This window comes from Xylaria bambusicola, assembly GCF_022495145.1.
Source record: "Xylaria bambusicola strain CBS 139988 unplaced genomic scaffold F5B22scaffold_65, whole genome shotgun sequence".
NCBI classification, from domain to species: Eukaryota; Fungi; Ascomycota; class Sordariomycetes; order Xylariales; family Xylariaceae; genus Xylaria; species Xylaria bambusicola.
The window spans coordinates 44,830-60,177 of record NW_025953618.1 but is presented as its reverse complement, the minus strand read 5'-3'; the positions used below and the strand labels follow the sequence as shown (position 1 = coordinate 60,177).

Genomic DNA, 15,348 nt, shown 5'->3' with positions numbered 1-15,348 from the left:
AGCAACAGCCCAGCCTTTACCTACTGTACATACTACCTAGGTATCCTGTAGCCTGGAGCCTGTAGCCTGTAGGGCACTGCTAAGAGCCCCCCCTAGCCTAGTCCGCCCCGCCTCGACAGCAGTAGAAGACCGAGCAGCGCATACCTACAGTACATCTATGTAGATAGTACAATTAGGTAGGTAAGTATGTACCTACCGACATGTACTTCTCTCTCACTCCATCCACCACCATCACCACCACTGCATACATATTTACCTACCTAGTATCAATTGAGTATTCTACCTAGGTACTATACAGCATATATGTATGTAGGTACGTGTACGGTACGGTACGGTGCGGTTATGGTGCTACATTTCCAATTTGCGACATTACAGTAGCGTTGGACCTTTGGAGATGATGTGGTGTAGTCGATCGCTTCGTCATTGGTGGGCGTAGCGACGACGTTGACGGACAGCCCTCCTCCCTTGGAGGCCACGGGGCCCGGACGGCCAATCGTGTGTCCGCCTCCCCGCCTCCGAGCGATACCACGGTCCTCTCCACCTCATGCTACCCTAACTCAGTAAGTAAGAGTGCCCAGGAGGCCAGGAAGAGAATAGTGACTATGTACGGAGTACTTACATGTTGGAGTGTCTGTCTATCTATCGCGTACGCAGGCAGGCAGGGCAGGCAGGCAGTGTGGACGGATGGACCGATGACCGACGACCCTCGACCTTCGCCCCTCTCGATGATGCTCACGATGCTCACGATGCTCACGATGCTCACGATGCTCATGACGATGCTGCTGTTACCCACGTAGCCGTGCAAGCCGTGTGTCTCGTAATTGGCTGATGCAGGCTGACTGGACGACAGGGGGCTTCCAAATTATTCAGCCGGCCGCAGCGGATTGGCTCCTCTTCCTCCATGCTGCTTCGTCTTGCTCCAGCCGCGGTCTAGACTGCTCCGTCCACCATCTCAGCCAGTCGTGTGAACCTGCTCTGCATTCACCAGTGCCGTCAACACGTACTAAGTACGAAGTAGGCAAAGTTCGACGGCACACACTGACCTGACGAGATGTCCGACCAGACACATTCCCCCTTACAAAGTACTCTACTCTGCTCTACTACTGTACTATGGATGTACTGAGTAGGAGGAGCCACTAGGTACTGACTGCGTAGACCTGCCTATCTGCACGTAAGTACATGCACATCCATCCCATGGCCCTTGTTCCCATCCTGTCATCCTACCTACATGTTGTTGTTGTAGGAGTAGAAGTAAGAAGCAGAAGTGTATGGCTGCCTTCTTATCTCCATCTCTACACGCCGAGTCGATCAATTCAAATGTCTTAAACACCCAAGACCTAGTCTAGTCGATAACAGCTAAACGCAGCAAACATTTCAACCCCACCCTAGCGTCTGCGTTACCCTCGCACTGCATCCATGTTGCCTTACATAATTAACGGCAGGCAAAAAGGCGCCGAGATGCGTTCAGATGCCTACATACTGCGTGTAAACAGACCAGGGAAATACATACTTATATACATGTAAAGGTATGTATGCGTGACCTGGAACTGCATAGCATACTGTACATTACAGGCACACACACACATCCTGACACCCCGCTCGGCTTCTTCCCCTGTTCTGCCCTGCTGTTCTTATTATAGTCACCAGTCCCAACGTCGGAGCAATTAATCCATGGAGCCGTCGAGCTTGGATTGGCATGGACCACTCGGCGTCTCCCTCCAGTATCCAGTATCGTGCTGCACTACCACTACCTACTTCGTATGCACACCACGAAGTTCGCTGATGGGGTGTTCATTGGGTACAATTGCAGCAAGCTGTGCCAGCTTACCCTAAACGTTTCAGACAGATCTCTCTTTTCTCCACCCTCAACCTCCCAAACAAACTCCGTGCACAAAACCCCCGGGCTCATGATGACGGTTCGATTGTGTGAGACATTTGAGGCGAATCGGTTACTATAATAACCTTAAACAGTGAGCAAGTGTCAGGGAACAACTACGCATCTCACCACTTTTCCCACCCCTCTCACGTTGTGTACCAAGCCGTCTCACTTGGCCATGTCATATCATTGCAAAACAGCCCTAATTGATCTCCAGACGTTTATCTTCCCACAACATATTACATGCCCGTTTTCAGTAGTACAGAACCTGTCATGTCTTAGGGTAATCCTTCAAATGTACCTTGTGACAGGCTCTCTTTATGCCATCCAGCATGCGCTACCTACCGTATTAGGTAGTGAAGCTCAGGACGATCAATGATTTACACGCTTTAGCCAATCGTTTCTATTACACTGATTGAACAAGACTTACACCAATACGTCATTTCACTCTACCGTGTATTTCAATGACTGCTAGTTGGGTGAACACTGGTCTAACGCAAACAAATTTGGGAGTAGTGCCATGACATGGGACTCCAGATCACACTATGGTGTATGAATGTGATATCATTAAGATGAACGCTCGTTCATCTTTACTGTTGGCCTCGTCTACCATCACGTGATCACGTATAATCATATCAATCACTACTTTCCTTCATATTGGATTTCTCGTAGCGATTTCGGCTACCTAGATGGGTAGCACACTGTCCACTAAAAATCTCACTATCCTCAATTTGCACTTGAACACATATGAAGCAGTGGCATCTGGTTGGTGCTCGGATTGCTAGAGCGTCAACTCTCGTATATAGTGGAATCAGGTCAACGGGACTTAAGAGAAGTAGATAACGTCCATAGAGACCTATATGGTGGTTGTGTAAACTCGATGATAAACGGCAAGAGCTATTACATCGGAAACTAGGTGCTTGGCACGGGTTGGGTATCTGAAACCCTATACTATTCAGATTCTATCTCTGTGTAGTTCACCCAGTCGCTGTTTCTATTATTACCTTCAAATCAAGAGCCCCCTAACGTACTGCCTCTACCTCTCAGGTGATGTAGAACAGGTCCGTTACAGTTCCTTTACTTACTATTCCTTTACTTCTATATAATTATAAGTAACTACCTATATTTAAATAACTAGATAGATAAATAAATAAATAAATGAATACGCTGATTGATTGAGTGATTCCTACTTGGTTTTGGCTTTACTTTCGTTCCTGGCTCTGGTTTGTTGATATGACTGGTTAACCCGCCAACGCAGCTCGAAAATGGTTCCGATGGCTGAGACGCGGTAACGACGACATGAAATGAAACATTCGAGAAGCGAGATATGAATACGATGTGCTCAGCTGCCTTTATATGGACCGGGCCAACCTATCGATATATATGCGTGTGGCGGCCGGAGATGAGGTATGCATAGAGTGGGATGAGGGAGATATTCTTGTGGTGATGTTCCTGAAGAGAGGATATATAAGGTAGACATTAGCATCATAGAATGCCTCTTGAAGAACCCAGGTCAGTCTATCGAGTTAAAGTACCAGAAGCACCATTTAGCCTTGTCTATGAATGCTAGAAACTCTTGCAGAGCGTCGGTTCTAAGCGTATGTGCATCAGTTAAGCGCCGAGCTAAGGGGATAGATATCTCGCTCGTATCGACTCCACCTTTAACAAGCTGTTTTGCTATACCCCAAGAAAAGTTCTTTATTGCCTTTTGAAGAGGGGAAATGTGTTTAGCGGATGTTGTAGAGTATGTCGGATCAGCTCTATGTATATATAGGTAAGCAATGGCCTCTTTCTTCGCGTAAATTAATTGCGCAGAGCAAGGGCGTATAACCCTGACTATTTTAACAATTGGAGTCTATTATGCCTTTGTTTTGCACTAAGTATTTTATGACGTTTAAAAAGTTCCGTCCGGCTGTTAAATGAAGAGGCGTGTTTCTAAATTTCGAAGTGGTAAGAGTAGCGCTATGATTAAGTAGATTTAACGCGATTGCTTTGCAACCTTGTAGGAGAGCAAGCATCAATAGCGTCAGATTAAATAAGTAAAACTGACTATTAAGGTTTGCCCCGTTTTTAATTAGGTACGTAATAGAAGAGAAGTTCCCATATTAGATGGCTATATGTAGTGGTGTAAAAAGGTTGAGCAGTTCGTAGTTATTACTATAGAACGAAATCTTGTATCGAAAGCTATGTTTAATACCTACCCCAGCGTTGATTGTAGTTTGTAAAGCTTTAGCAGCTACCTCCGGTCTGAACAGTGGAAATTTCGCCAGAACGCGGAGGACTTATAGAATCTTATATTAACCTTGTATAGGTAGCTTTGATACGTTGGATAGAGCTGTTTATATACTCCGGTAATAGAAGCGATATCTTTTTGTATATATCGCTCCGCAATTATACCGTGGATTTCGCTAGGATAAAGATGAGTTTTAGAAAAGTGTATAGTCGGTTTTATATAGGCGATAAGCTAGCGCTAATATTAATACGCTCAACTGAAGTCTATTAAAATGATTTGAAGTTTAAGTATTGTCCTGTAAGATTAGCTCAGGAGATCCCTTATTTATAAGGGATCTTTCGGGCCTTCGGGTTGGTCTCCTAAACCGCTGGTTATCGAGACGATGTATACCCCTTGTCCGCCTGCCTAACTGACCTGAGCAACATTCTCTTGACAGTGTTCTTTCGTATTGCTTCTTTTACCCTTACCCTTCTGCTTCGTATTTGATACGGCGGCACAGCATCATTCCTGTTACCGGAGTGTATCGGACTAGTTCTTAAACCACAAGCCTACAACCTATGCATTGGAACCTGGAAACTTCTCCTAGCCGCCATATTACAATTGCATAGGAGGGCCAAAGTAGGCCTTCGCCGTATAGTCGGATGTTAGGTGTCCAATTTCCGGGGGACTCCTTAAACCAGGCTATCTGCATCTTAGATAACGAGATCAATAGCGATGAGCATATGGACGATGTAGTTCTACACCTTGACGAGTTCGTACCAACCTTGCCGCCTAACAACAGAGACTATATCTTTGTTCTCTTCCGGAAATATTTGGAAAACTTTGGTCTCTTTATTCTGATCGTTATTTACTTCACTTGTAGCAGTGACTCTGACCATTCGCCTTATTGGCTGAGATATTATCCCGCCAGGAAACTTCTCTACTATCGATCACGTGTTTCGACCACTCTCGCCGTCGTATGTTGTAGACAATACAAGTCTGTGATTACTGGAAATATACATATTTGGGCATTATTTCTGTTAAGCTGTGCAAAAATCTAGTTGGCGTACTACTTTTGATAGAAAGCCTGATGTAGCGATTGATTAGAAAACTTGTCTAGCGAGCCATCGAGGCAAGCCAAGACGGCATTCGCGTATACGTCGCTTATAGTAAAGCGCAAGTTTGGGATGGCATGCTCTATCAAAATTTTGCGGATTTCTTCCGACCCTAGCCTGTTAGATTCACTATCTTTCCGAACAATCTTAGCTGTTGTTGCGAAGAGCCCAATCTCTAACAGCACTACGCCCATAGAATATATATCATACGCCTTCACGTAGCATCCCGGGTTGCCTAATGCCTCCTGCGTGTCTACAGAGGGGACCTTCCTGGCGTTTGGATGGCGGTACAACCTTTGTTCGTCAGCGGAGAATTCCCGCTCGTCGTAGGTATTCCAGAGCCTACGATAATCAAAATCTATCAAATAAGGCAAATTAAACTGGATGTCGTCCTTTCGATCAATAAAGAAAACCACATTCTTTCTTCGGACAGCCATATGCAACCAGTCGGCAAAATGAAGGTATATGAGTGCGCGGGCGAGCATTCGAGCTATAACAAACAGCTTTCCAAGTGAAAATAGGGTAATTAACGTTACTCTTTTCCCGCTAATCAAGAACCTTCTGGAGCGAGGTGAAGCGCAAGTAATCGACGCGGTACATAGTGCTGTATGTATACGAGTAAACCGAATCCAGAGCCGCGGGCATATTGTGCTCAAAGGCACCACCATAGCATGGAAGCGTTCTGAAGGCCACTGGCTTACCTGGAACTTGGAGACGGGCCACAATATTATCTAAGCGTGCTTCGAAAACATCTCATATCTGTATATCTGTACTTAGTTCTGGGCCCCCCTCGAATAGCACCATGTAGTACCTTGTCTCGACAAGAACGAGCTGGCCCTTGTAGTGAGCTATAAATCTCGCTTCACGTTTGTTGTTGATTGATATTAGATGGCGCTTATATAGTCTACTAGTTCCGATAATTATATGTTTCCTGTGGACAATAAGCAAGCCACTTTGTTCTAGCTAAAACTACTTAGGTCAGATAATAACTCGTAATGCAGCTAATCCTATCCAATTCGCAACGGTCCTCGGTAGTAAGTGAATCGCTTAAGACCAATATCTCCGCGGGCTTATCGCAAGGTGTAGGGAGAATAGCGTAAAGATCACCGAGTAATGTTGTAAGGCAAGCAAGACCTTCTTTCAATTTATCTTCTTGTAGTGCCCATTGTATACTGTGCATTAGGGATGCGGTTGGTGAATTTGGGGTCTCCCCATCGGGTGGGATAGGAGAAGGTCCAAAATGGATGACTTGGGATGACATATCCATCGAAACGAAAGCGCGCATCTCGTTCAACTTGAGCATCGGCGTTTCCATGCTACCAAAGGCGCTGAAAATGGCATGGATAGCTTTGAAGTAGCTCATCACGACTTGTTCGCGCATGTAGAACTGGGGGTCGTTACGATTGCTGTTGGATTCGACATCCTATTTTTGCACCTAGACAGTGAGCCTGACGCGCTGTAGGTCCAAGAGCGTGAGAAAATTCTTGGCGGGTTCTGAAGAGTTATTGATCGAACTGTCAAGACGTAAAGCTTTCGAGACAGGATTGGATACAGCGTCGTAAAATGGCGCCTGAGACGCCGAGGGCCGCGTTGGTGTATTCTTTTTCCATGGCTCGGGGTCTTCTAGTTGTGTTCTTGGATGTGTGACGAACTAGGTAGTGTGTCCGGGACCCGATGGCTTGCACTGCCACGGCCTAACACATCGCAGCATACTTAACAACGTCCCTTTGGCTTGTGCTCTACCTAGGTAATCCATTCCCCTTGAATCGCGCCGTCTCTACTCTTCTCGCCGTCCATCATTTGGGATAGCTCAAGTTGTCTAGACAAAAAGTTGCTATAAAGGAGAAGGTCGATGTATTTACTGCTGTACTGGATAGAGCAAAGCCAGCCAAGCGTGAAAAAGTCCTACCTGACCCAAATAGGGCCTTTGTGAATATCAAAGATGTAATAGCAACAAATCAGGCGATGTTGGGTGACAAGAAGGGCAAGGGCGAGGTGAAGGCGGTAGAAGTTGACCAGAACGGGATCGGATTAGACTTTGAGAGCGACAATGAGGCAGAGGAATATATTATAGGCTGCATACGAGAGAGAAATGACTATTTCTCTTTTTGTTGCTAAAGGCTTGTAGTATCTAAAGCGTAATGGACCGGTGGCGGATCATGTACGTTTGTTCATGCCAGGGCACCGCTACCCCGTCGCCTGCTGCCGCATGATGAGCATAGTGTCCAGGAAGCGAAGCGGTGTTTGCCTCGGTGAATCGTTTACGATATAATTACATTGCAGGTCGTGCGCATTTCCAGTGTGAGCCAGTTCTTGATTCTTTCCAACCCTTGCAAATCTCCCTCGGCAGTATCCCGCTTCCCCTAATCAACCCAGCCTTGAGTGAAACTGCCACCAAAGTCAAGGAGCCAGAGATTGATTGTCCATCGTATCAACTAAGACATTGTGGGGTTTAGCATCGCCCCGTACCAGTCCAGCACTATGTAACATTCGGATAAGAATCTCGAGCTCGTCCGCCCAACGAAGTCGATAATTCTTAGTAATATCAGACCTTGGTGCTGTAAGATGTAACGTGCTCTTGTTCTCAATATAAGGAAGGAGGATCCTTACCAACCGTTTGCCAGGGGCAGGGCTATGCTCGGCAGGGGGAAAGTGTTGAGGGAGGTCGTTATCGTGGTCGACGACCACGCCGTGTAAACGGGAGACGCGAACATCATGTAGCAGCGTTCTCTCGGGGATAGCGTTTGCAATATTCTGATACGCTTGTAGCTCATGGTATGTTGCTCCTTGCTTTCAACGCCTAGGCTCCCATGCCTTAAAATGACACGTAATATCGCCTACAGAGACTTTGCCTGGACCTCGAAGGTATGGATCAAGCCTGCCCTGAGATGTCGACGATAGCAACCGTACTTGACGTGACGAGTACGAATCAACCGATGCTAAGGGCTTGAGCAGATATTCGCGTCGGCGAGGAATGATATACCCACCGGGAAAGTCGATATCGTGCCGCCAGATTGCCTTCTCGCATTGTGGTTGCAGAGTTATGTTATCCCGAGCTGCGGCTGCGTCGAGAACAAACCATTGCGGATAAAGAAAGTCATAGAGATAGTTTTTCGAGATGGCTGCCGGCGGCCGTGAGGCTAGTTCAATCATTAGTGGCTCGAAGTCCCTTTTTAACCGCATATGCGTCATCTTTCTTCGTGATATATCCACATTCGTGGCATTCCCAGCCAAGCTCTTTATATACCTTCATCTGGCAGTAATGAGAACAGCAATGACCCCGAGTCGTGAATGTGGCAGTCGATAAACCTATGTCAGAGCAACGCTTCAGGATGCCGAGAAAGTCTTGCTCGTTGGCATCCCTAGCATCGGGACAATCCTCTACATTCTCAGGCTCCCAAGTGGTGGTATCAACGGGGTGACCGCAGGTATAAAGGTGTTTCCGCTGCTGGCACATGGCTGCATCGTAGGTCAGAATCAAACAAGACTGACTGGGTGTGTATTATGGTGGCTTGTGGTTTTGGGCAGCAGGTCGGCTAATTGAACTTCAACAACTGTAGCGCAACTAGAGGCTTCCATGGGCTACCCTTGGCCTTTTATCTGCAATTCCAAGCCGTGTCTTTCACCCACCGAATTGCCGTCATCTCTCATTGGGAGATGTATGAGAAATATAGAGACTTCTCCCGTCCCGTGAGTAATATATCCCGTCACCCGTCGAGTGCCTGGTAGGAGGTGTGGTTTCTGCATGCCGTGAGATTACCGTGTGTGCAGCAGCCTTTATGTGGCTCTGCAGAAAATACAGACAGCCAACTCATGCATGCCAGCACATAGACGGGTGCAGAAATATCGCCCACACCTAATTTAAGCAGCAGTATAGAAAGGCGCTCTTTTCTACAGCTCCTTTTTAAAGAGGGGAGTGTGCGTGCTTACTGGAAAGAAGAAAACCCCGGATAGAGCTACACTACTTGGCTAGGTCAACCATCTAGATAGTAGTAGCACGCATACCTGTCTTACTGATCTCGGCTGCCCTGGCTAGTGATATCAGTGCCTAGACCGTGGGCGTAGGTGGTGGGGATGCTGGACCCCGTCAGGGGACACAGTACCTAGTCGGTTGTCCTACTCGATTTCAAGATAGTCATTCTGTCTACAGAATCCTCACCTCGCTGTCGCTTTGTAGTCTAAAATATCTTAATTGTCGGCCTATTAACATTGCTTGGCTGCTCTAGTCAGAATTACCCGCCATTATGCTACTGAACTTGGACCTTGTTGGTCGTGGGCCTATTATAATCGAGTCAACCATCGAGGAAGAGAAAAATATCATCAACTGGGTTTCCTACGGGCCTGCCACTGACAGGTTCTATCAAGAGCTTTGGGCACAAAGAGACTCGATCGAAGCTCTTGTCAAACATCACCTAGCGCTGAATAGGAGAGACATGTGTTGCGTGTTGCCGTCGTACCATTGGATTCGAGGTAGTTTCAATGTTTGTGTATTCGTCGAAGTAATGTTGGGCAACTTGGCCAGGAAGGTCATATTTCGCTGTCCTATGCCACACAAGCTTGCTGAAACCCGGTACCCGGGCAGCATAGATGAGAAGTTAGGTAGCAAGGTGGGTGCACATGTATGGATAGAAGAGAATTGCTCGGAGATCCGCTCACCTCATCTATTTGGCTTTGGCATGATGGATGGCCTTCATGTGAGTCACCCCTTTCAGTCTTTATACGCTCTTTCTTACTAAGTAGTTAGTTTACTCACACAAAACACCTTGCATTCTTCCCTCGTGTGATGCGGCTGTTTTGGCGTTTCGTTCACAGGTCTCTTCGGCCTCCGTTGCTTTCTCATTATGCCTTGAACCCGCCGAGTCAACAAAGTTCTCCGCTGTACATACTATGGGAATACCTAGGCCCCGAAACAGGTGAGATACTTTCAGATACATTTGATATGCATAGGGAAGATAAAGCACGGAGGCAGAGACTGTTTAGAGGCATATCTCGGATCATGATTTCTCTCGCACGGCTTCCCCAGGCGCATATCGGATCCTTCCAATTGAATGACAGTGGTACCATTACGTTGACTAACCGACCACTCACTTGTTCGATGGCGATTTTGGAGAACGACGGCGCTATTAGGACAATGCCGCGAAATAATACGATTAACTGTACGGATGCATTCGTATCGGACATGATCACCTTTCACGATTACCGATTCCTAAGCTAGCCAAATGCCGTGAACGATGAGAGTGACTGCCGGACCCAGATGGCGGTTAAGACACTACTTCGAGTGGTTTCACACAATTGCATTAAACGAGGACTCCGCAATGGTTTATTCCTACTTTAGCACACTGACCTTCATGCGAGCAACATCCTGGTTGATAAAGACTGGAATGTTACGGGCTTGATAGATTTGGAGTGAGTATGTGCCCTACCCGCCGAAAAGCTGGCAGTACCATACTGGCTGACCGGTTATGCTGCTGACGATATCAAAGGCGAGAAACTCGACCAGCTTAACCTCGCACGACAAGAATTCATGCATATATTTAAGGAAGAGGAATAAGTGACGAAGATGCGGGCGAAAGCAAGTCCTAACATCAGTCTTTCCGAAATCATGCATGACATGTGGGGTTCGAAACGGGTGTGGTTCTGGTATTGTCTATCGTTTGTAAATGCCATGTATTTCCTTCTTGAACCTCATTTATTACCGCCGAAGTCCCTTTCACCAGAAGCTGAGGGAGTCTTGTCGAGGTTTTGGAGTAGAGAGTCGGAGGAAATTATACGGGAAAAGCTCGCGGACAAGAAGGCCTATGATGAAGAGCTTCGAGCATTGTTCAATGAGTAAATGACTGTAGGCTATAGCAGAATATTGGGGGTTCGGTACTGATAAAGTGAGCGTAGAAGATTTGCGCAGTCGTCGTCTCCGTTATTCGCCACGAACAGGTTGAGCATATTCGGTAAAGGATCTCTGCTATTATCGATCCTTCTCTCTCTCCTCCCTCTCTTCCTTATCCTTCTTCTCCTTGTTATCCCGTCTCCTTTTTCGGGTGTTTAGCCCGAAGAGATTACCGTGGCAATATCCTTTCCTTTGCCACCCACTGCGATAGTTGCATCATCAACAATACCACTATATTCTCCGGATGAGTGGTCATCCTTGTTTTAATCTGACATCTCCTACTCGAGTTGGTAGATAGGACAAAGCAACTCGCAGTACTCCGTAAGGTGCACAATAGAACAGACAGAGAAGGAAGGAAGGAAAGAAGGAAGCCAAAACTAGATTAAGGAGTTTACATGCGTGAACAAGCCGTATGTACTTTTTGAATAGATGCTAGATTGCGCAGATACACAAACATCTCCATTCCACGTCCCGTTACAATTGATTGACAAGGTGGCATATAATTATCTAGGCGGCAGACCGGAAGGCGGGGGAAATGGAAGATAAGCAAAAACCCTGCCTCACGACCACCCCCCGTCACGACCAGGGCCCTAAGCACCCTAAAACGTGCTTTAACTCCTAACTACCTAATTAAACACTATTTAATAACGTAACTACGTTTAAGTCTTACAATAACTTTTTACCCTTATTTTATTTAAAATTAACTTTTCTTTATTATTATATTTTTTAATTTTAAAAATTATTATATTATAATTATTATTTATATAATTTAATTTAAAATTTTAATTTAAATAATAATATATATTTAAAATATTAATAAATTATATTTATATTATTAACTTTAAAGTATTTTTATTAAAAAATAAACCTATATTAACTTTTAAGCTTTATTAATTTATTATAAATATTAATTAATAAATTAAATAATAAAATAGGTTAAATTAAGCTTTATATTTTTACTTTTTAAATTTAAACTTATAATTAAATATATATTAATTATTTTAAATAATAATAAAAGCTTTAAAAAAAAGTAATATATATATTTTTTAATTTAAAATAATAAAGTTAAATTAATTAAATTATAATTTATTAATTATATATATATTAATAATATAATAATAATTAATATTAACTTTTTTTTTAATTATTTTAAAGTTTTAAAAATTATAAATATTTTTTTTAATTATTTTTATAATATTAATAAAATAAATATAAATTAAAGTATTAATAATAATTATTAAATAATTATTAATTTTATTTTATATTAAACTTTTAAAAAAGTTATTAAAAAAGATAAATAAATTATTATTTTTAAAGTTATTAATATTATTAATAATATTTTATTATTATTAATAATTTAAAAAATTATATAAATATAAAATTAATAATTTTTAAATTAAAATTAAAGCTTATTTAAAAATTAATACTTTAAATATTTATTTAATAAATAAATTAATAATTTTATAATATTAAAATAATTATAAAATCTTTTTATATTTTATATTTAAAGGTATTATAATAATATATAATATATATTAATATATAATAATTATAAATTATATATTAATAATAAATTTTTTTAAATTTATTTTTTAAATAAAATTTAATTTTTATTTTATAAATTTTATTATAATTATATATTATAATTATTAAATATTAAAGTTTTTAATTTATTAAAAAAAAAGTTAAAAAATAAATTATAAAAAATATTTATAAATTATTTAAATATAAAGCTTTTAAAAAAAAATATTAATAATATATAAAGCTATAATGCATTTTTTACTTAACTTAGCTACCTAATTGACCTGGCCACCCCAATAACTTATATAAAACCCCATTATTTTAATCTTTAATAACTTTACGAGTACTATTCGTACGGTTTAATAATTAGTACCGTTGAATCTGTTAGTTTAAGGGGAATCTAGAGGTATTTTTTACTATTTTTTACAAAATTTATTAAGCGAGATATTAAGCAATACGTTAAAGGGGCGTTAAGTAAGGATTAATTTAATGCTTACTTTAGTGTATAGCTTGATAATTCCGCGAATATAAGTTGTAAAAGTTAGTAAAGGGTACCGTTAAATAGCTCTTTTTATTACGAATCTAATGGTATATTTTATTATTTTATACAATTAGTAATCGTAGAGTTATTCAATTATTACGTGATTAGTACACCGACGTTTTTTGTATAGGCTAGGGGGGTGGCCAGGTTAATTGGGTGGCCAGGTTAAGTGGAAGATACGTTATATAAAAATATAATAAAGTTAAATATATTAAAAAAAATATAAAAAATAATTAAAATATATTTAAAAAATTAATAAATATTATTATTTTTAAAATATATAATATTTAAAAAAAAATATTATAAAAGTAATAATATTAATATTTATAATTAAAAAATAATTTATTATATTTAATTTATTGAAAATAGCTTTAAAAATTATAATTAAAATATTTTTTAAAAGTTAATAATTATAAATTAATATATAAAAATTAACTTAAACCTTTTTTTTATTTAATAATTTATTATAAAAGCTATTTTTTATAAAGGTTAATAAAGCTTTTAATAAAAAGGTTAAAATTATTATATTTTTATAAATAAAGATTAAAGTATTAAAAGTTAAACTTTAAAAAAATATTAAGGTTAAATAAAAATTAATTAAAATAAATCTTAATAATAACTTTATTTATATAATATATATATAAAAAATAAAATATAAATTATATAATTATTTAATATATATTAATAAAGTTATTAATTAATATATTTTAAAATGTAAAGATATTAATATAAAAGAGGTTATTAAGGTTAAAAATAATAGATTTAATTAAAAATATTAAAAAAAGCATCGCGAATAACGTATTCGTTAAAAAAATCGCTTTAGAAGTTGGGTAATTAGTAGGCAGGGGGGGTGGTCGTGAGGCAGGGTTTTTGCTTAACACCCCCTTCCTTAAGGTTCTAAGATGAAATTCTCGCATTATCTTCTTGTATTAATCTTAATCATCAACCGTTTATTTAGTCACGCCCGTATAGCCTTGTGTGGCGACGTGATGGATTGCGTACGTTGAGGTCTCAAAACGCTGGTGCTGAACTTTGTAAACGGGATGCAAGAAACAGATAGATAGAGGCTAGATGCAGTAACTAGCTTTACACCGGTACTGGTGATCTTGCTACCCTAGTCTCTAACACCATTCTATTCCACTCACACCATTTCAAACAGTCGTAGCCAATTCCCGGGGGATGCATATAGTACTTCTCAAAACACTACATATTGCCACCGCTCTTGACCAGCCCATCCAGTCTGTGTCATCTCAGTAACTGCCATTCTGATTTAATAGTTGCATTAATTTCGCCGGCTCGATGCCATCAGATCACTTGGCCACACTCTATACTCTCGACTCTCCGTCATTGGTCCGTCCGAACATTCGGATCAATACACTGCTGTGTGGTGTCACGACCTAGTCATAGGTAGGGGTGTGATACGACATATGTTGTTGCGCGAAGGTCTCAAGTCTTCCTATGCTACCTACGTACTAACTATACACACTTGTTCTCTTTGTCTCTGCCACTCTCTTGGCCTTGTGACATGTGGCCTACTATAAGTATGGCGTGGACTATACAAATAGACTGACGTAAGCATGGCGTGAGGTTATAAGAGAGTAGGGTGATACGACTTGAGGGGACGTCCAAGTTGTGCGGATGAATAGAGTAAATGAGAGAACTATCAAGTGATCATGCCTTTTGAACATATCATATTTCTATAAACCTATAGAACTTGGCTCAAGCTTCCTAGTGTGTAACCTAGTTACTTAATGCCAAGCCAGAAACTGTAACACGTCATAGGAAGGGAAGAATGAATTACCTCGATTGAGCACATTTCCAGTCTCCGACGAGGCAGATGTTGTGTGCTGAACAGCGTTACAGTGAGAGGCACTCCTTAGATCTAAACCAACAACAAAAGCAATAGTGCCTCAATGAGGAGACAATGTATGACAGATATTCCAAACTATTATCGTTGCATACGAATCCAACGCGTCTCATCCAATGAGTCAAGGCGGGGTTGGCGATCTCAGTTCGTGGCTGACTTGCGGTTAGACGTCAGCATCTAATCTGTCATGTTGTGTTGTGTTACACCCGGAGTCACCAGTTTGGAACCCACAGTCTTGGGACAACAAGGTGCACGGTTGTTTCACCAAGACCAATAATTCTCTTGAATAGGAACGTAGACTAATAGGTAATAGACATAGACTGAGTTAATTT

General features: G+C 41.2%; 4 protein-coding genes across 4 annotated transcripts; 1 reads left to right on the top strand and 3 right to left on the bottom strand.

Annotated features, from left to right (window-relative positions):
• Nucleotides 1–5,157: 5,157 nt before the first annotated feature.
• On the bottom strand, nucleotides 5,158–5,640 carry F5B22DRAFT_651212 (uncharacterized protein; the record flags this gene model as incomplete). Its single annotated transcript, XM_047979427.1, has 1 exon — nucleotides 5,158–5,640. One exon carries the CDS (start codon nucleotides 5,638–5,640, stop codon nucleotides 5,158–5,160), a length of 483 nt encoding a protein of 160 aa, XP_047826164.1.
• A 476-nt stretch (nucleotides 5,641–6,116) lies between these two features.
• F5B22DRAFT_625957 (uncharacterized protein) lies at nucleotides 6,117–6,775 on the bottom strand. Its single transcript, XM_047976206.1, has one exon. The coding sequence runs from the start codon at nucleotides 6,582–6,584 to the stop codon at nucleotides 6,177–6,179; it is 408 nt and encodes a 135-aa protein (XP_047826163.1). The 5' UTR covers nucleotides 6,585–6,775; the 3' UTR covers nucleotides 6,117–6,176.
• Nucleotides 6,776–7,247: 472 nt separating this feature from the next.
• On the bottom strand, nucleotides 7,248–8,506 carry F5B22DRAFT_625956 (uncharacterized protein). The gene has a single exon (XM_047976205.1). It carries the CDS (start codon nucleotides 8,393–8,395, stop codon nucleotides 7,997–7,999), a length of 399 nt encoding a protein of 132 aa, XP_047826162.1. The 5' UTR covers nucleotides 8,396–8,506; the 3' UTR covers nucleotides 7,248–7,996.
• A 941-nt stretch (nucleotides 8,507–9,447) lies between these two features.
• On the top strand, nucleotides 9,448–11,036 carry F5B22DRAFT_639554 (uncharacterized protein; the record flags this gene model as incomplete). Its single annotated transcript, XM_047977733.1, has 5 exons — nucleotides 9,448–9,897; nucleotides 9,948–10,373; nucleotides 10,419–10,521; nucleotides 10,615–10,662; nucleotides 10,756–11,036. The coding sequence occupies 5 exons, from the start codon at nucleotides 9,448–9,450 to the stop codon at nucleotides 11,034–11,036; spliced, it is 1,308 nt and encodes a 435-aa protein (XP_047826161.1).
• Nucleotides 11,037–15,348: the final 4,312 nt, after the last annotated feature.